This window comes from Myotis nattereri (assembly GCF_964212035.1).
Source record: "Myotis nattereri genome assembly, chromosome: 11".
Taxonomy (NCBI): Eukaryota; Metazoa; Chordata; class Mammalia; order Chiroptera; family Vespertilionidae; genus Myotis; species Myotis nattereri.
The window spans coordinates 35244187-35264665 of NC_138086.1; the positions used below are offsets into that span (position 1 = coordinate 35244187).

At 38.5% G+C, this 20479-nt stretch overlaps 1 protein-coding gene across 1 annotated transcript in view; it reads left to right on the forward strand.

Annotated features, from left to right (window-relative positions):
- CNTNAP2 (contactin associated protein 2) overlaps nt 1-20479 on the forward strand; it is a 1809641-nt gene that overhangs the window by 1010500 nt on the left and 778662 nt on the right. The window contains exon 10 of the mRNA XM_081102720.1: nt 10197-10368. Within this exon, the coding sequence (XP_080958846.1) occupies nt 10197-10368 (172 nt within the window). The remainder of the gene's footprint in view (nt 1-10196; nt 10369-20479) is intronic.

A 20479-nucleotide genomic window follows, 5' to 3' on the forward strand; every position in this document is an offset into this window, starting at 1 on the left:
CACCTCAGCCTGGCCTGCACCCTGTCACAGTCTGGGACCCCTCAGGGTATGTCCACCTGCTAGCTTAGGCAAGGAGCGGGCCTAAGCCAGCAGGTGGACATCCCCTGAGGAGTCCTTAGCACTGCTGCAGAGGTAGGAGAGGCTCCCGCCACCACCACTGCACTCACCAGCCTTGAGCTCGGCTTCCGGCTGAGCGGTGCTCCCCCTGTGGGAGCGCACTGATCACCAGGGGGCAGCTTCTGCGTTGAACATCTTTCCCCTGGTGGTCAGTGTGTGTCATAGCGACCGGTCATTCTGCCATTTGGTCGATTTGCATATTAGAGTTTTATTATATAGAATAAGGCAATGCCAAGTGGCAGAGTTTTTAGCATAAAGCACTACTTCATATCAGGTGGAAAAGAAAATTTTAAATTATTTTTATTTTCAAACAATTAAAATTTTGGGGGGAAAATGCAAGAAAAGTACAAAAGCCACTAGTATAACTTTCACCCAGAGACCTTATTCAAGTTTTGTCAATTGTCCTATATTGTCCTTTAGAGAAAAAAAGAGACACTGTGGGATCACATGTCACTCCCTATTTTCCTACCTCTCTAGTCTCTAAAAGTTGGAAACAGATCCTCAGCTGATACTTGACTTTTTAAATTTATTATCATAATTTTATTTTAATCTCTAAAATAGAAGTAATCTTCCTTCCTTTGAGGAGTTCTAGGGGAAATGACCCACAGAAATAAGTGCAAAACAGGATGTAACATATGTAAAAAACTCTCAAGAGATAATCTCTACTGTACACTGAATCTCTGCTGCAGCTCACTGCTCTAGGAGCGGGCACTACAAATGCCCAGTATAAGGACAAAAATTTGCATTAATATCCCAGAGCTTCAAATAAAGGAAAACCACCTCAGGACCTTACAATATGCTTACTCTCTATCCCATCTCTATATGAGAAATTTCCTAATTCAGCCAGGAGGGGTGGGGAGAAAGGAGAGGTATTTATGGCAGGCTTCCCAAGGAATATGATTGTGATTTCAATTTGGAAAATATAGTGCATATTAGGTTTGTGCAGATATTTCAGAAAACATTGTTATGATATCAAACTGCTGGATTTCTATGCCTGGGTCTTCCACACTGAGCATCACCCAAGCTTAGCCCGGACTGACTTCCTCAGTGTATAAGGAAAAACAACACTGTGTTGTTGACTTCAGGATAAGCTCACACCAATAGGATTTCTCTATCAAATGATGACCCATGATTTACAACAGTAGAAATGAGTTATCTATGTAAAATCTGTTATTTTTTTAAAAAAATAAAATACAAGTGATAATCTCTACATTAAGCTACTTAGAACTGTGCAGTACATGGCACTATAATTGTTTGTATTAATAATTACTTCTTCCTCAGTCTCCCACACATTCCCAATTGTCATATTTTATGTAGGTTCATTTGTGTTTTTGATGGATTTAGGAATTGATTGTGTCTGGTTTTATTGGGTGGAAGATCATTTTTGTATTTAGCTCTTCACATTTGTTCAACTACTGGTAAACCTTGAATCCCAGTGAAAATGTCCTGATCAGATATGTTTGTCCATTCTTTCCATGTTCATAGACGACCAAAGGGAAGTGTCTTGCCCTTTGCAAGGCCTGCACCTGTTGCCATTTGGTCATAGTCCACCCAACCTGCTGACTCCCTAATCTTCAAAACAAAACAACTCAGTGGGGAGGAAGCACAGCCTCAAAAGTGCTATGGGGCTTGGAATATTATGACTTTCTGATTTTGGCAAATATACTTGGAGAAGCTTTAACCATTAACTGTCTGTTCCTCTCCCTTTCAAAACACCCCAAAGGTCTTTCATCGACGTAAAAATTGCTTCTTATTTATATTGTTGTAAATCATGGGTCGTGATTCTTTACTTTCACAACCTTATCATTCCTGAAGATCATTTTGGTTTGGGTCTGTCTGATGTTTCCTCCTTTCTGGACTTAAGATATGTATTTTGGGGCAGGAGTACCACCAGGCGATGTTGTATTGTTCTCATTGCATCTTATCAGGTGTCCCAGAATGTTATCCAGTCCCTTGACTGATGGTGATAACTTGTATTACTTGATTACAAAGATGTCTTCCAGGGTTCTCTGCTATAAAATAACTAGTTTCCTTTTTGAAATCAATAAATATGTTTTTAGAAAGACACTTGGAGACTCTGTTCCTCATCCAACTTTTACCCATACATTTGAGCATCAATTAATATTTCTTCCCTGAACGAATTATTATTATGACAGTGGCCAAATGGTGACTTGCTAATTCCAACATGCCTTTTATATTTATTAGTTAGCATAGTACTATAGGAAGAGATTTCTATTCTCCCCATTTAGTTATTCATTTTCATGTAGGTTACTCATGGATTCCTATTCTAGTCAATGAAGTTTGATATATAAATTAATTTCCTTCTTTATTTTTCTCTCCTCCCTCTTCTCTCTCTTTCTTCCATCTTTCCTTCCTTTTCTTTTCCTTCCTTCCTTCTTTCCTTCCTTTATAATATCCTTTCTTTTGATACTCAAAATATATTTTGATGGTCCAGTTATTTATTTTGCACTCAAATTGTCCAGCTTTGATCAGTAGAAGCCTTCTTCAGGCTGGCTCCTATGTCATTCTGACATGACATCATTATTTTTTGAGCACTTTTTTACTTTCTTATTCAGCAAATATCTCAGACTCATATTGTGTTTTTGTGCTTTTCCTGACGCAGCTCTGGAGTCAACCATTTCTCCAATGAGCTGGTTTTATTCAGTAGAGAAACTGAGGCCTGAACTATAGGGATAACCCTGCTCCTGGATTGTCTTCAGGGCATGGTAGAAATTAGCTCTATATTGAGCACACACACGATTCCAGCTAGATTTATTTCTACATCTATCTAAATTCACTGAAATGCATAAGTGCACACTGGTAGATTAAATTCTAAACCAAACCCATAGTATCCATTTAGATTTTCCACTTTACATTTGTACCCTCCTTTCCTAACAATGAGAATCTGGTTCCACTGTCCTCAGTAGATTTATTTATTTATTCAATCAACCTGTATTGGAGTTAGGTTCACAGCCACACCAGATGGGTGCGCTGCATGGCTATTCTCACTGTGGAGGTGCCAGCCACCACTGGGCTCATGTCTAACACTCTGCTTGCTTGGACCCACATTCCCAACAGAGTGAATTATTCAGGAAGCTTGGTAAACAATAGAGATTGGTGGTAGACATTTTTCAGAATCATCTAAGATTATATTAAAAGGATGACATTGCATGTTTTTTTAGCATACTCACAGCATTCCACCAGCCTCTCTCTGACCTCCCAAACTTTCCAACTTTAAAATAACTGTAAATAAAGATAAATTTGGCATGCACGTTATTTTAGACATGTGGAATTTTCAACCCTGTTGCCTCTTGTTTGCTCTTTACGTCCCATCAGGTTAACGTTATAATTTACAACACTTTAGATTGGCATTTTACTGTCAAAAGAAATATCAGCATGCTTTTCACTGATGTATATCTGAATTAAAATTTTAAAACCTTGAAATTGCATGTATTTCTTTTGTCAGTAAGAATAATAAATACTGAGTGGACTTCAAATCAGGTATCAAGTTTTTATATCCTAAGTCTTGAAATGGAAATCTCAAACATGGCAGTGAGGCAACATAAGTATAATGACCCTATAAGGCGAGGAGGTGTCCCTGTTTACTGAGAGTGAAATGAAATTGAGGCAGGCAGGATCACAATTCACTGTGGGTGTTAGAACACATTGTCAGATCGTAGAGCCCAGGAACAATGACCCGTGCATGAATATTGCATGTTTTATTCCAAATTCATAGATATAATAAATTTAAAATCTAAGCCAAAACAGACAAAAGTTTACCTCTTTATTCTATATACTCTTTCTACTAAATTGGCAATGTTTTTTAAGGTTAACTTTCTATCCATTTTGTATCTATTTATTTCTGACCCTCATATTCTCAGTTGCAAATTTATATCTCCAAACACTCCTGCTGTTAATCTATTAAATAGGTCAATTCCTAAGCTTCAGAGTCATCACTGAAAGTATCACAGACACTAATACACTGATATTTTTAGTGACCTTATATTTGTACATACAGGGAACAAACACAGGAAGTAAATAACATTTTCTCCTCCATTTCAAAGGGAGTTAGGGCACTAGGAATTTCAGTCTCAGAGACACAATATCTTTAACCCATTGCTAACTATAAAGGAATGGTCAGCAATCCACCAGTCACTGTTTTGCCGACTAAGGTTTTGTTATTCAACTTCTAATTTTAAAAAAACTATTTGAGAAAGTGATGGCAGGAGTTATTAGTTATAATCTGAATTAGTTTTCTATAGCTGCATAGAACAACCCAAAAACTCAGTAGCTCAGCATGGTAATAATTTACTCTCCTTTTTCTGTGGGAGCAACTTCTAATTCAGGAGCAACTTGACTAGGAAGTTCTGGCTTGAAGTGTTTTTATGAGGTTGAAGTTATGTGTCCCAGGGCCACAGTCATCTCAGAGCTTGACTAGGATTGGAGGTCCCACTTCAAGATGGCTTTGCTCACAAAGCTAGCTATTTGCTGCTGACTGTTAGGAGTGGGTCTTATTTTCTCCGCGCCCCCCCACCCCGTCCCTGGTGCCTCCCCACCAGACTACTGGAGGTTCCTAGGACACCTGGTCTGACTTTCCCACAGCAAGTAGTCCAAGAAACCAAGGTGAAGCTTCTTAATGCCATTTATTAGTAAGCCCTGGGAGTCACAGTAACTGCACCTAAACAGCTTTCTTTCCTCTTGGACATCCCAGGAGCTTCATTTGTATATGAACTTGACTTAGATAATGAATTACAGAATTTTGAGCAGATGCTCTAATGCAAGCATGTCTAACTCATGGCCCCCAGGTGGCCCACAACGAATATGTTTGTAGCCCAGCCAATATAACAATATGTAAGAAACATTTTAATAAAAATTTCATAACTTAATTTTTATAATATCCTGTTATACATAATCCTATATAATAAAGAGGTAATATGCAATTTGACCATCACACCCTCACACAAGATGGCCACCCCCATGTGGTCACAAGATGGCCGGTGCAAGATGGCCGGTAGGGGAGGGCAGTTGTGGACGACCAGGCCAGCATGGGAGGGCAGTTCGGAGTGATCGGGCTGGCAGGGGAGGGCATTTGGGGGAATCGGGCTGGCAGGGGAGCAGTTAGGCATCAATCAGGCTGGAAGGGGAGTGGTTAGGAGGTGATCAGGCTAGCAGGCAGAAGTGGTTAGGGGCAATCAGGCAGGTGAGTGGTTGGGAGCCAGCAGTCCCGGATTGTGAGAGGTATGTCTGACTGCCTCAGTCCGACATCCCCCGAGGGCCCCAGATTGGAGAGGGTGTATGCTGGGCTGAAGGACACCTCCCCCCTGCCCCAGTGCATGAATCTTGTGCACAGGGCCTCTAGTTATTAATAATGAACTACAACATTTGCTAATGAGTGATTGCTATAATCGTATTGCATTCATTTCCCTTACATGCAGGCCCACCATTTCTCTCCACTAATACTAGCAGCAAATATTTTAGCAGCAATTGCCACATCATTAGTCTTGGACTGACTTGTTTAGTGTGCACAACAGGAAATATTTAGCTTTTGGAGAACAAAAAAAAATATGTTTATTTGCATTATGATTATTAATTTGTCCAGTTATTCAGTGTCTGGTAAGTTAATGTTCAAGAAAAAATATTAATTTTTATTTAAATGTTCTATTATTTTATGTTAACAGTTACTCATTTATTTCTGCTCTTTGTATTTAGCATGTCTCTACGTTTCTATGAAAATTGAAGCTTTGGGGGTTTTTTGTGGCCCACATAAACTTAAACCTTGTTTATTTGGCCCATGTTAGCTTTTGAGTTTGACATGCTTGCTCTGATGGGATGAAACATTGGAGGGCCTTTGGAGGTGTTGAATATACTTTCATGTTGAAGAGACATGAATTTCTGTGTCCCAAAGGGCAAACTCTGGTAACCATCCTCAAGAGAGCCATAAGTCTTAACTTTCTATTATTCATACCTTTGGGTAGTACCTTCCACACTGAATCAGTGCTGACCTGTGAGACAAATAGATCATTGCAGAAGTGACAGGTGCAGTTACTCAACTATAGCTGCTCATCTGAAGACCTGTGAACAATTCTGTGCCACTCACACACTCAACATACAAAGATAGGATAAGCATAGAGCTATCACTTTAGACTCTCCAGTTCAAATGGAGAAAAACAGGAGTTCCATAGCAGTTCTGAAATCCAGTCAGGCACATGTTGCTAATTCCTTGGTTAGAATTCAGGTCTATTATTTCCTAGAACTGATTCTCCATGGCAGAATCCGTTGCGCCTTCTGGATTCTCAGTTTAACCAGTCTAATCCATGCTTTCCTTTTAAAATAAAACATAGTCCATGTTCACAGCTGCGTATTTTCCTGCCTGTAGAAGTTTAGCATCTAAAGACATTTTCTCATTTTGTACCATCTATAGTTCTTTCAGTCCAAGCTTGTGGTGTTTTCGCCAGTACAGTTCTCTTAAAAATCAGTAGCCTTTCATTAAACAGTTTTTGTTTCATTTTAACATTGGGTTTCTGCTGACATGCTAAGGGCAAGATGTCTTTAAGATTATTAGAATCCCTATTGTGTAACACAAAGGATCTGCAATATACACCAACTAGAGGCCCAGTGCACGAATTCGTGCTGGCCCCACCCCTGATCAAAGTGTTGGGGGCCCATCAGGGGCCAGATCAGGCTGGTTGGCTGCCTCAGTGTGCATCAGAGCCACCAGTAGTTCCACATTCTGCCGTTCTGGTTGCTGGGATTTTATATATATGGATATGTTTCCTAGAGTATTTTTGTCTGACTGAATGGTTCTTTGAGGCACTACCTAATACGTTTTGAAGTCTTAATATGGATTTTATAGTTACATCTCATGTTATCTTTAGATTATGTTTTAGTGGTAGTTGATCTTTGCCTGAATGTGGTTTATTCATTTTTCCAACTGAAGTGACTGCTATTGAGAAAGCATTATCTTCAACCCTGTCAAGTCCTGCTTCTTTGTATTTAACAGTTTTTCTTTAGCTTTTCTCACTTCTTTTTTCCCTTTTACTATAAAGTGAAAGATGTCAGAATCCGCTGTCTGAAAATGCCATTAGCTCGATTACAAATATCTCAAGTATACCTCCTTTCTTTCCATATTAACACAGTGTTGCTAAACTTCCCATTGCAGCAACACAAGATCTGGTTTTCTCTCATTTCCAATAACATTTTTCCTCACTTTCTTTCAAGCCATTTCCAACAAACTCTAAAGCCTTTAGGCTTCAAGTAACAGTACTTTCCAGGCCCATCCAACTTATTTGGACATCCTAGCCCCTAAGTCACTGTCACATTTTTAGATTTAAGTTACAGTTCTCTCTCAGTACCAAATTCATTATTGGTTATTATTACATGACAAATCACTCCAAAATGTAGTGGCTTAAACTCATGATTTTTTACCTCTCATGGGCCTTTCCATAAGATTGCTCAAGTATGATGACTGACTTTTCAGGGTTAGCAGTCTCAGAGATCAAGTTGAAAACTAGCCTTGGAAGTCTAGTTTTCCACAGCCACCACTTCCACAGTTTTTTACTGACTACAGAGATCAACCCTAATTTAATGTTGAAGGGGTCTCAAAGATGGTGTGAATTAATGGAGTCCCTCTTAGAAATGTTAAAGATAATACAAGGAGATGGGGGGAAACTTAAATGTTTAAAGCAATTTAGTAGTATGCCCTATAATTGTCTTCTACTAGAATGTATTCCATGTAGAAAAATGAAAGGACTTGACACTTTCAAATTCAAAAATCCCTTAGGACCAAACAAAACATTGTTATGGGTTACTGATGAAGTGTTGTTTGATGAACTTAATTATACCCAATTCAATTCATAGCAATCTGTGTTATGTAGCTGCTTTGCATCAGAAAAGGTCATGTTCTCCCAAATAGATCTACTCATTTTGGAATATTTCTAAGCCACAATGGATATTTAGAGACTTCCTAGTATTCAACAACAGAACCAAACGATCATCTTGTCAAGAATAGTCATTAACATTACAGCTGGATGTTTACTTTCTGCTAAGTGTAGACATTAACTTCTTTCAATATTATTTTGATTGAACAGATTTAAAAGCATGGGTATGCATACAGCTCTTCTAAATAGATGACTTCTCTAAGATCAGCAATTTCAGTGGGGACTAAGTAAATGCAAATAAAAAAATGTGACTTAGAAAAAAATATATAGATGAGCTATATGCTTGACATTGAAATAGAGTCTTATATTAATTTTTAAGTCAATGAATTCATTTAAGTTAAATCCTATTTTTACATAGAATTCTATTGATGGAAAAGGATATACTCCACCTCTGTGATTAACCCTTAAAGAGGTTCAAATAATAATTATTAAACTTTAAATATTATAAACCATTAATAAAGTGAGAAGGAGTTTTCTATTCTTCTTAACTACTATTAGCAGTCAAACAAAATAGGACACTTTAAAAAATAATTTAATGATCAATTTTTTAAGATTTTTTATTGAAAATTTACTTTTAATAAATTAATGGCAGGTATTGATCTTAATCCATTATGTAGAAATTATTTTTTGCTGTACATATATTATTTGATTGAAATAAATATGCGAATAACCAGATTTTTAAGCAAATTAGCACAGTTTAAATTTGTTCTGGTAGGTCAATTTGATGTAGGGAGCTATACGAAAAGGAAATGCTTTTGGGGACTTTCTAGAGATATATTATTTCCTATGGCCTACTAATTTTCTATGCATACTAACTTCCTATGCATGTCTCTACTGAAAAGTCATAATAGTAATTGTTTGATGATGCTATTTTAAAGTTATCTGTAATAATAAAAGGGTAATATGCTAATTAGACTAGATGGCCTTCAGGACAAAGCCAGGGCCAAAGGAAGCCAGCCTGGGGTTCTGGGTGCCTGCGGGTGGCCCAAGGGAAACCAGCCCGGGTCCCCGGTGCCAGAGGAAAGCTGATGCCTACAGCTGGGGGGGGCGAAGGGGGGGAGGGGAAGTCTACTCTTGAATGAATTTCATGCATCGGGCCTCTAGTTTTGTAATAAAAATTTTAATCTATTTTCAAACTTGGCGTGTGTGTGTGTGTGTGTGTGTGTGTGTGTGTAAACATTCAGAGCAGACTAATCCTTATGTCTAAATATATTCTTTGTAATGTTTCTTAGGATTTTATAAAATGAGAAATCATTTATAATGCAAATATACCTTTGGATGGAATTAGACATCCTATATAATAAAAGAGTAATATGCAAATTGACCAAATGGCAGAATGATTGGTCACTATGATGTGCACTGACCACCAGGGGGCAGATGTTCAAAGCAGGAGCTGCCCCCTGGTGGTCAGTGTACTCCCATGGGGGAGCACTGCTCAGCCAGAAGCCAGGCTCACAGAAAGCACAGTGGCAGTGGTGGGAGCCTCTCCCACCTCCACAGTAGGCGGACATCTCCTGAGAGGTGCTGGACTGTAAGAGGGCGCAGGCCAGGCTGAGGGACCATTCCCTCCCATCACCGCTTCCCCACCCCCCCCACCCCCACTCAGTGCATGAATGTTGTGCACCAGGCCTCTAGTTAATCCATAAAATAGATTCATCTTAATTGATAATAGTAAGTTTAGCTTCTTAACATCTAAATAACAGGCCTCTAGAGAATTAAGGAAATAGATGTAATATTGAAAGTTTAAGAGGAAGGCACTTGGACAGTTAAGAAAGGTCTAAATTTTATGTTCTAATCTCTGTAGGTAGGGTCAGGGGCAGAAGTACAGCAGTGAGCTATTAACAGCAGAGGGACATAGAACGAACTGTGACAGAGTGAGAAAGAAGAAGTCAAGGAGAAAATAATAAGGAATGCTAGACTCCAGAGACAAAGATTCGTTTAGATTCAACCCTTATGTCTTTCCCTGAAATAATATCTCTTTCTCACAATACTTCATTCTTCTGTACTGAATACAACACCAGCAAGGATCAACAAAGCAAGAGTTGGAGGCAATGGCTGAGATCAGGGAGCATCACCAGAGGAAACCGAGTGAAGCGTGCTATACACAGATTTAACCTCTCCATTTCTTCTGCTCTCTCACAGGTTTTCTGAACCAGATGAGTAACTCAAGTCACTCTGTCCTTCAGCCTTCATTCCAAGGATGCATGCAGCTCATTCAAGTGGATGATCAACTTGTAAATTTATATGAGGTGGCACAAAGGAAACCAGGAAGTTTTGCAAACGTCAGCATTGACATGTGCGCCATCATAGACAGGTAAACGGTCTTTTCATCCTGCTTCAGATTGTCCAGACTTTTCAAATTCATGTTTATGTTGTGGGATGAAACAAACACTCACCCTCCCACCCACCCCTCGGATGGGTTAGGCAGGAAGAGCCTTTTGCCATGCCTGTGGTCCTGTATGTGTGATTGTAGCAATGCCTTTTATATCAGGACATGGATATACATGATAGAACAATCTGTGATGTCACTTTACTCCATCAACCTCACTCCATGAGTGTGAACATTATGTCAGTGGTTTTGCAATCAACAGCTGAGACACAAAGGAGCTCCATTTATTTTTAAGGGCAAGCAGAGATGCCCTTCTCTCCTTGTCTTGGTCACAACTCATGCTTATCATATTGTCCCAGCTAAAGCCTCCTCGAAGTAAAAGAAGTATTAAAAAATGTTGGTGGGCTGTATGGGGGCTTGCAGAAGCAGAATGTTTAATGTAATTGAGTTTGCTTATAAAATACATGTGCTAAAATATAAACTCTCAGGAGGAGCTTTTTAGGAAAACTGAGTTGACTTCTCACACAATGGAAAGATACCTCTTTTGTAGGAAATATTGTGACAGAATTACATACTCTACCTTAATATGCTTCTAAAATTGCCTTTTCTTCCAGCATGAAAATATTTCATTTTCATATGTTTTGCCCATAAACAAATCACACTTAACCAAGTACTGATTTTAACCTGGTGAATTTAGGTGATTTTAAAAAATATTTTTAAATTAGAGGGCTATCTTATCCTGAAAAATAATGTAATTAACTTTATATTTTAAAAGATGAAAGTTCCATAGCTCTCTCTCTCTCCCTCTCTCTCTCTCTCTCTCTCTCTCTCTCTCTCTCTCTCTCTATATATATATATATATATATATATATATATATATATATATACACATACCTGAAATCTCTAATAATATCATTTAATTTAAGAAGATATCCTTGGGGAAGTCATTCAAAGATATATGATTAATCTTAAAAATATATAAAGTCATTTATAAAAAAGTAAGTTTTTCCCATATAATCTAAATAAAATACTATTCATATGAAATAAATTAGTTTATGACAGCTATAGATTATAACTTTTTAAAGCATTAACATATTTGTAATAAAATTTGACGTATCACAGTGTTTATTTCTATTACATACTTGCAAGTACTCATAATGGCAGACTAAACAGTTTATATTTAAACAGAACAATGAACAATTTTAATAGAAATATACTCATAATTTTGAACCATCAATATAGTGTAATAACTGTTATTTCTGCCTAAAGCAAATGGTAGCAATAATCAGAAAAACTGAGAGATGAAATTTAACAACCATATGTTCTGGTATTAGATGTTTATCTGTAAATTTTAGTAATTGTTTTCCATACAGGAAGATTTTTCTTCTGAGTAATAGTTATACAGCATATGGAGACATTTTACTACCTTGTCCATTTTCCATGCCAGTAGCTTTAATAATATAATAATTTCTGTCAGTAATAACCAAGTTAGTTCTTTCAGCTTTTGTAAACAGGCTAGGTTTTATGGCAATATTGCTGTTTCACTCCAAACAGAATGTTTCTTGAGCATTATAGTTAAATTGTTTGCTACTGAAGAAGTATGGGAGAGATACTGAAATTTTAATAGGTTACTCCCATGAAAAAAGTGGGAGTTAAGTTGACCTCAAAAGAATGAATGAGATTTTGGTAAAGGAACAAAGTGGAATATAGTCTTCCTGGTGAAGATGTAGTATGGGAAATGCAAATTTCAATTTTTTGTAGCTGTAGGAATAGAGTCAGTCCATTGTCCGTGTTGTCAAGGGTCCTGCAGGTAACAGAACAGGGAATTTCTTTCCTGTTCTAATGGATGATAACCCACAAATTTCCTAAAACCACTGTGGAATCCATGTTCTGCTTGTCTCATTTTTAAGGCAGTAACTTCTTTACATGAACTACCAATGTGTGGAATACCACATTCCTTTATTTACTTAAAATGTCTTCAGGTCAAAATCTTAATCTATGAAGTGTTGTATTTTTGTAAATATGACAACAAGACTATATTCACCTATTGGAACTATTGAGGAGATCTTTGAGGATTTAGTCTGTGCCTGCCAGGTGAGAGGACCAGTGGGTTTAGGCTAAACTCATATATTGGTGACCCACTAGGTCACACTTTAATGATACATCCTTAGCTCACCTCTTGTTCATTCCCCCATCACCACCCCCACTAACTAAAATTTTGCGATTGCCTGATCTCTTCCATTTTATTTTCAAACTACCCAAATACTCCCTAAGTAAGCCTGCATTGGCTCTTTCTTACTTTTCTCCCTTCAAACTTCGGCTTGATGATTTGAAAGCTATTTGGGGGAGGGGGGATAAATGAGAACATAGGGTGAAAAAACACGAACACTTCCACCAATGTGATTTTTATAAAATGTTTGGAGATAACAGGAGCAGCTGCAATGATTTGATGAGTAGACCTTAGGGAAATAGTTTGGGGAAGATGACACTAAGGGAGTTTTGCTGTGTGTCCTGGAATGCCTTATGATTTCAACTTATTTTTCTTTCTTTGTGTGTGGATTTACACCTGGCTTGTTTCCTGTAAAATGTAGAAACAGGGAGCTATTATATATCATAATCCAAATGAAAGATCCTGGTGGCCTCAGACCAGGGCGTTGGCACAAGAGGTACTGAGATGTGGCCAGTTCTGAATATATTTAGTAATGTTTCTTGATGGATTAGATGTGGAGCATGAGAAGAAAAGAGGAAATGTTTTGGTAAAAGCAACTGGAAGGAAGGCGTTACTGTCTCCTTAGATGGGAAGGCTAATGGTAGAGATTGGTGGGCGGGGGGGGAGAATCATGAATTCAGTGGTGAGCAGGAGTTGAGATGGCTATTGGATATGTTTGGGTTGAATTGTCAAGAAGGCACCTGGATGTAAGTATGTAACAAGCATATATCAGCAGACTGATAAAATGGCCATGCTGACCTATTGAGTGAGGGCCTCTGGTTTCTTCAGCTGTTATTTCCTAAAAAGCCATAGACCTGAAAGGGCAAGAGGCAAATACAGGGCAGGAAACATCTTCCAACAACAAAGGCCTCCAGCGCTACCCTTTCATTGATACCCTGCTCTTAGGGAGAAGGGCCTCTGGCACATCCTCAGTTGCTAGAACACTCTCTGAAATTAGAAAGCTAGCCAGCACATAACCTCTTTGTTCCTCCTTGCATAATTATCATCTTTAATCTGCTCCTAGCACCCTTACATTGTTGATTCTTTATGGCAAACATCTTTAGACGCCCTTTATAGTTCCTATTCTCAACCCACTTCTCTCTAACCTCTTTTCAGGTGTGAAATATGAGCCAAATCCCTGCAGAAACACTCTTACAACTAAAGTTAGCTTTATTCACTTGCTCCTGCCAGAGAGAACTACAACAAGATCATGGGGCATTTCAAAGGAAGTGAGGGGAGAAGGGAAGGGAGGGTGGAGAAGAGGAAGAGAGGAAGAGAAGGGGATGGGCTGCTGGAGTAAGTCCCGGGAGGGCCCTGGCAGGTGTGGGTCAGAATCTGTAAAGGAAGAGAGCCCTGCAGCCTTGGAACATGAGAATCTATGAGGACTTACTGCTTGATGCCTTGTCTGTAATTCTTATAAGGACATATGGGATGAAGAAGCTGCTGTTGAAATATTTTGAATTTAAGTAGGTGGTGTTCATGCCTCATTTGGAAAAATGTATCTATTTTGTGAGTAATAGTAAAGCCTGTTTTGCTGGTTGTGACTTGTATATCAATCCTAAGACCACCCTCGTGGCTTAGCTGCCAGAGAGGTAATTTTTCTTTGCCATAGTCAGGAGTAGCCATGTGACACGGTGCTGGCCACTGAGAGATAAGCAGAGGTCAGCTATGGTGTTCTTGAGAAAAGCTTTTATTTCCTGATTCAGCTGTCACCCTGCCCTACACTTTCCTTTTTCCAATGCAGACACCATGCCTGGAGCTGTGCAGTCAAGAAAATTCAAGCTTGAGTGAACTGGAGTCAGAAATCACCTTCACTCCTTTTTATGTGAAAAAAAAAAATAATCCTTGTGTATTCAAGTCATTGGAGTCAAGCTTTATTTTTCTTGAAGCCAACAGCAGCTGTTTTTTTGTGCCCCCCCCCCACCCCCATCTTCTATTTCTCAAATCAACCAATACCTTCTCTTTACCAAACACGGAGAGAAAATTCCCAAGTGTATTGATGGCTTTGAAAGAAAAGAGGATACATTTCTTTGGGGGTCTATTAAGTTGCATGTCAGTGATGTCCCCTAGAGACTGGCACCTGGGCACTGAGTGGCTATTTAGAGACCAGAGCACATTCGTGTTGTCAGAACCAGCATCTGGTAGGAAAACTGGTGAAAGTAGTTCATCAGGATTATAATCTTAGCTTTCCTGTCACCTCCCTTGTAAATATATTAAGAAACAAAGCCAGTAAACATTCTGAATAGCACAGGGAGCGGAAGAGGAAGAGTAAATATCCCAGCCTATAAAATTACTCCTCGAGAAATTCTGAATAGACTGGATCCTATTTCTGAGTTGGTAATTAAGTCTTCATTATATCTTTGGATAGAAGTGCACAATCACAGTCCCAGTTTTTAGTTTTTATTTCAGTGCTTTCTTTTTCAAGAACATGTACCCAGTTTGTTTGATTTTTTTTTCCTTGAAAGAAAAGAAGTAGAGAATTTCTTTATAGGAGCCTTTAAAGGAGGGATGGATAGATATAGTGACGTTTCAAAACTAAGCTGACTATTAGAAAGGTGAACAACAAAGAAAGAGATGAATATTATCAGTTCAGAAGGAGGTCATGCATTTCTGTAAAAGCAAGGCTAAAATGTATAGGCCTAACTTAAATGAATACAATGTAATGTTATTTATTTTTAAAAATTGATCTTCATTTGCTCATGAGCTCCCACTGCCAACCCATAGCAGAAAAACTAAATATTTGAACACATGTATTTGGGTATCCTAACATATAATATATGTATATATTTTTTCTCAGTCAGTATGATATTCAAGTTCACTCAGAGGTCAATCTCCCTGTTTGGGCTCTTACCCCATTTCAAATGTCTTTCTTGACCCCAGCAGCATGGCCCTTGGGTCAGAACCAGCCAACTTATGTAACATCTTGTAATCAGAGGAGTGGATTCTGTTCCATGTGCTCTCCTCAAGTTCCTTCTGGGCTCCCGGAAGGTCCTCAGCCTGCTTAGTCTTCAGGGGTCGCCCTCTGTCCCAACTGCCTACCGCTCTGGCCTTGTGGTATGCCTTGGCTACTGCTAGGCTCAGGTTTGGGGGTCTGTGTAAGGCGCTAACTTGCCCAATTTGTCTAAGACTGTTCCCCTTTTAGTACTGAGAACTCTGTGCTGGGAGAAACCCTTCAATCTGGGTAAATTAGGATGGTTGGTCACTCAAGATCGATGTGCTCTTTGCCCTTGTTCTCCTAAATCTCTTTCCCTGGCGTACCAGAAAGCCATCTAAGCATTCTTTTAGCTCCCACAGGAACACACAGTGATTTCTAGACCTCCTGCAAACTGCAAACAAGTTGAAAGTCTTCATGGTATGTGTGAGGGTGTGGGGTGTGGGAATAGCTATCTTAGGCCCCCTCTTTGCCTCAGCATGTCTTGCCTCTATATGTACTCTATGGCACTCACCGCAGGCTGTCATGAGGCTCTCCATAAATCAGATTCCCAAAGGCAAAGTGGAGTCACAAGCCACCAACGCCATAGGATTTCTAAGTCTCTGTTGAGATTCATTCAGTCTATAAATACTTACAAAAGATCACACGGAGTGTGAGCACCCCTTTCTGGCACTTTAATGCTGATATGGCAGAGGGAGGATCATTGATCAGAATTTAAACTGTCCTAACACTTTGGGTTCATCTTCTCTGCTCTCCAAGACCTAGCTCTTCCAAACCAAATCTCCTTAATTTTAGACTACCTTGCCAAAATTGAATCCTCACATCTCCAAACTTTTTGTCCTAGTCCAGAGTCCAGAGGTGAACTCTCCCAGTCCAGGTTCCCTGTGGAAATGCCATTGATTCACTGAGTGGACAGAAACAGTACAAGAAAAAAAATGGGTGGGAAAAAAAAGCCAAAACTTTGACTTAAAATATCTAAAAATGACGTCCACTGTCAGAAAGGGAAGGCCCATGTCTCAACCATGGCTATTTCTGCAGTGGCACTGCTTATGCCCATGTCTGAATGCCCTTCCCATGTACCTGTGAGCTGCTCCTGTGTGCAGTCCCATCCTCACCTGGAGACCCAGGCAGAATTGCAGCTGCCATCCCTCTGACAACTTCAATTTTGGAATTTCCCAGTTTTTTCATTAACTACTTTAAAAAATGTTGTGGGTTTTTTTGTTGTTTGTTTTTCATTGTAATGTCTGTCTCTTTTGTTCATTGGTAGGGTCCATAAGGTGCTAACTGCAAACTGCCATCCTCTCTCAGGACAGTTCGTATACCTCCAGGATGGCCACCCCTTTCTGTGGGTTCTTAAGAGCTGTTCATGTCATCAAGCCAGCTGGTGTCAAATTGTGCTAGCACCTCTTATACATTGGGAAACGTTTTGTCTTTTACCAATAGATGCTATGATAATTGCATGAAACTGGTAAAGGAGGCAAAATATTTCTCAGATAAACTTCACATTGTTTCAAACTTTGTGCCTGTTAAATTCTGACATCATTATGACTCTGATTCCATCAGATTCCAAAGCAGCAAGGAACAGGCCAGCTGGAACTCATTCCCGGAGAACCAGAACCAACAAGGAGTTTCCAGGCTTGAGGCCAGATTTCCCTTTGCAGAAAGAACACCCCTAAGAAACACCCTGAGAACAAAATGTACATATATAGGGTCCTAAAACCAGACCACCAACTCAAATAAACACCCAGAAAAAAGTACTAGGTACCTAATCCAGTTTTGATTTTTTTTTACATGACAGTACATGTTGTGAATCTTTATTGTAGATATATTCATGTTGTCTCTGCACTTTATCTCAGTTCCTTCCTGTCTTGGATCCCATTGCTTTTATATTACAAATGGCCATGTTCTTTCTTTCTCTCTTTGGGCTAAATTGAATTAGTAGTAGGTTTTTGGAAAGCCCTGTTTGCTCATGCTAGATTGGATGCATTTCTTGTATTAGATGCATGGCTCGGTGGATAGACTTTCTTGGCCTTCTGGGCTAATTTAGGCTCCCCTTTGATCTTGAACTCCATTGCCAGAGACATTTAGTTTGTTTTATAAGGACCCTGAGAGGACTTTCCTGTCTACACCTAGGCATGTAAGCCTTCGTCATTGATCCAGCACAAAAACACACATTCAGTGACCCTGAAGTGTCACACCCAGGGGAGCCCCTGTTCCATTCATCTATCTGAAGTGATTTCAAAGTGATTTTATTTTTAAATACAAGTAAAGGACTAGAGTGACAAAATTTATGTTTAAAAAGAAAACACAGTCGTGAAATGCCAGAGGAGATAACTCTCCTAAGAGAAAAAGGCAAAGAAAAAAGTCAAATTAACCATTTTAAGATTCAACAGCAGCCTATTCGTCTTTGATGTATTGCATGTATTAGGACAAAAGAAAGCTATATTTGCTTGTGGCATGCCATGTCTCTGTGCTTTGACATTTAAATCCCAAGGAAGGCCTAGTGTATAAAAGCAATGTCAGAAGACACTTATGCAGTTGAAGATAAGCAGAAAGGAAAAAAGATAAATAATTGTAACATGTAGCTAAGTCAACAACAGGGAGATTTAAATGAGTCATTAAGTTTTATTTCTTGTTTTTCACATTAGATTACCTGACAAAAATAAAAACAAAAGCAACTAATTAAACAACATATTTAAAAGAAGTGCCTTAACAGATATTTTCTTCTTAAGATAATTACTTTTGTCCGTTACTTAGATATATTGCAAAATTTTCATTGAACTCATGTAACTGCCCTCCCCTAAAGCCAGCTTTACATATTAATCAAAGCTCACCATTCCCTTTGTGAAATACAGGGAGTGATACCCCAGGCCTGATGGCTGAAGACTTATAGCAATGGGCTACCATCTGTCATCTGGTGTCCTCCTCTCATGTTGTGTGGGAGTTAATTGTTCATTCCCAAATATGTTTAGGCAAGTAATAATTGCTGTTGTAATAACATAGTCTAAGTACATTTTGAAATGCTTAGGGACAGAAAGAAAGAGTTTCCATTAAAGCAAATGAAAAGTTCTTAGAAATATAAGTACCCCAAAGCAAAACTATCAGTTTAAGTATGGGGAAAAAAACCTGGAAAAATCTGCAGAGTCATTGGTGACTGTAAATTTCACTGCACTTTAAGAAACTAAAATTAGAAATTGAGGGTGTTGCTTTATGGAAATGGGTTGTTAGAAAGGCAGGTGGACCAGACTAGTACAGTGTTTTTTGGAATTTTTAAATTTGTTATTGAATTTATTGGGGTGACATTGGTTAATAAAAGTACATGGGTTTCAAGTGTACAATTTTATAATACATCATTTGTATATTGCATCGAGTGTTCACTATCCAAAGTCAAGTCTCTTTCCATCACCATTTATCTCCCCTTTACACTCTTCTACCTGCCCACCCTTACCCTCTTGTAATCACCATGTAGTTGTCTGTAGAATTGAAATCAGCTGAGCCCAGATCAGTTCTTGCTGGCTAGTGAGTCATTGAATTTAGATGATATAGAGCAGTGGTCGGCAAACTTTGGCTCGTGAACCACATGCGGCTCTTTGGCCCCCTGAGTGTGGCTCTTCCACAAAATACCGACTTCTGCGCATGGGCCACGAAGTTTCAATCGCACTGTACGTATTAGAGTATTAAGTCAAATTAAAATGGTTAAAATATGTATCCTTTTAATGTTTTCTTTCTTTATTAAATTCAACATACTTAAGACTTCTGTAGTATGGAAAAAGAAGGTAGAATTCACTTTTTTTTTCCTTTTGTTAGCTGCATTCCAAATAACAGAGGGAGACAAAGGGAGGGAGAGAGGAAAGGAGGGACTATTAAATTGCATTGCTCTCTGGTTTATTTATTGGTATGGAAATCAGGGTAAAAATTAAAGAATGGTGTCTATGGACTATAAACATATTTTAAAGATAAAATTTTCTTTGAAAAATTTCCTTTACAATTTAAATGATCTATGACCTAAGGAAAATTGTGTCATTTCTCTATGGTGAGAAAAACAGTTTTATTAAGACTTGGGATTTGTCATCATTTTTTATTAATTGAACAGAAGTACTTCCTCCCCATGTGGTTGTATGTCTACTACCTAGAAACTAGTTTCAAGACGGCAAATAAGCTTAACTTTTTAGATAGCCTTTTAGATAAATTCTGTAAGTAATCCATTGCCATGTTAGAGATAAATTCTTCTTCATTGAATGTGTCTATGAATTCATTGAGGAGTGTATTAGAGACTGAATCTCCTTTTGCTTACCAAATACTACTTATATCAAAAAGAATATTACATGAGCAAGAGAGGGATACAGATGAAAGGGGTGGGGAGTGTGTGTGTGTGTGTGTGTGTGTGTGTGTGTGTGTGTGTGTGTTTGGAATGTACTTGAAAGTGGGTCTGTAATAAATGTTAACAAACAAATGTAATATCTGTAAAGGCTATCTTAATCAGCAAATAGATTGATATAAATAGACCATTTATTAATAATTGTGAGGAGGGTAGACCTTCTAAGTTCCATACAACATTTATTTACAAGGTCTTAATTTGCTTTCAATAAGTGGAGCCTGCTAAACTTTTATTTCAGTAGCTTCATGGTCTTTGATTCTATGGCATAATTCCCAAAAGGTCTCATCAACATGAAAATTGCTTTCATGGACACACTTCTCTGAAGGACCCTTCTGGGCAAATGGACATGATATCAAAGTTAATTTCCTTTTCTTTTTCTTGAAACTTTAGGCATTTGAAAACTAAAGAAGAAAGAAAAAAAACTTTAAAATAGCAAAGAGTGACATTTCTAAAGTTAGAAACACCTTACACAAGAAGGCGAGTTTCATTCACATGGTTATTATATTTTCTTAACTCAGGAGACATTGGTTAATCTTCGGAGAAGGCCAAAGCCCTGGGACTGCCCACACAATGAGAA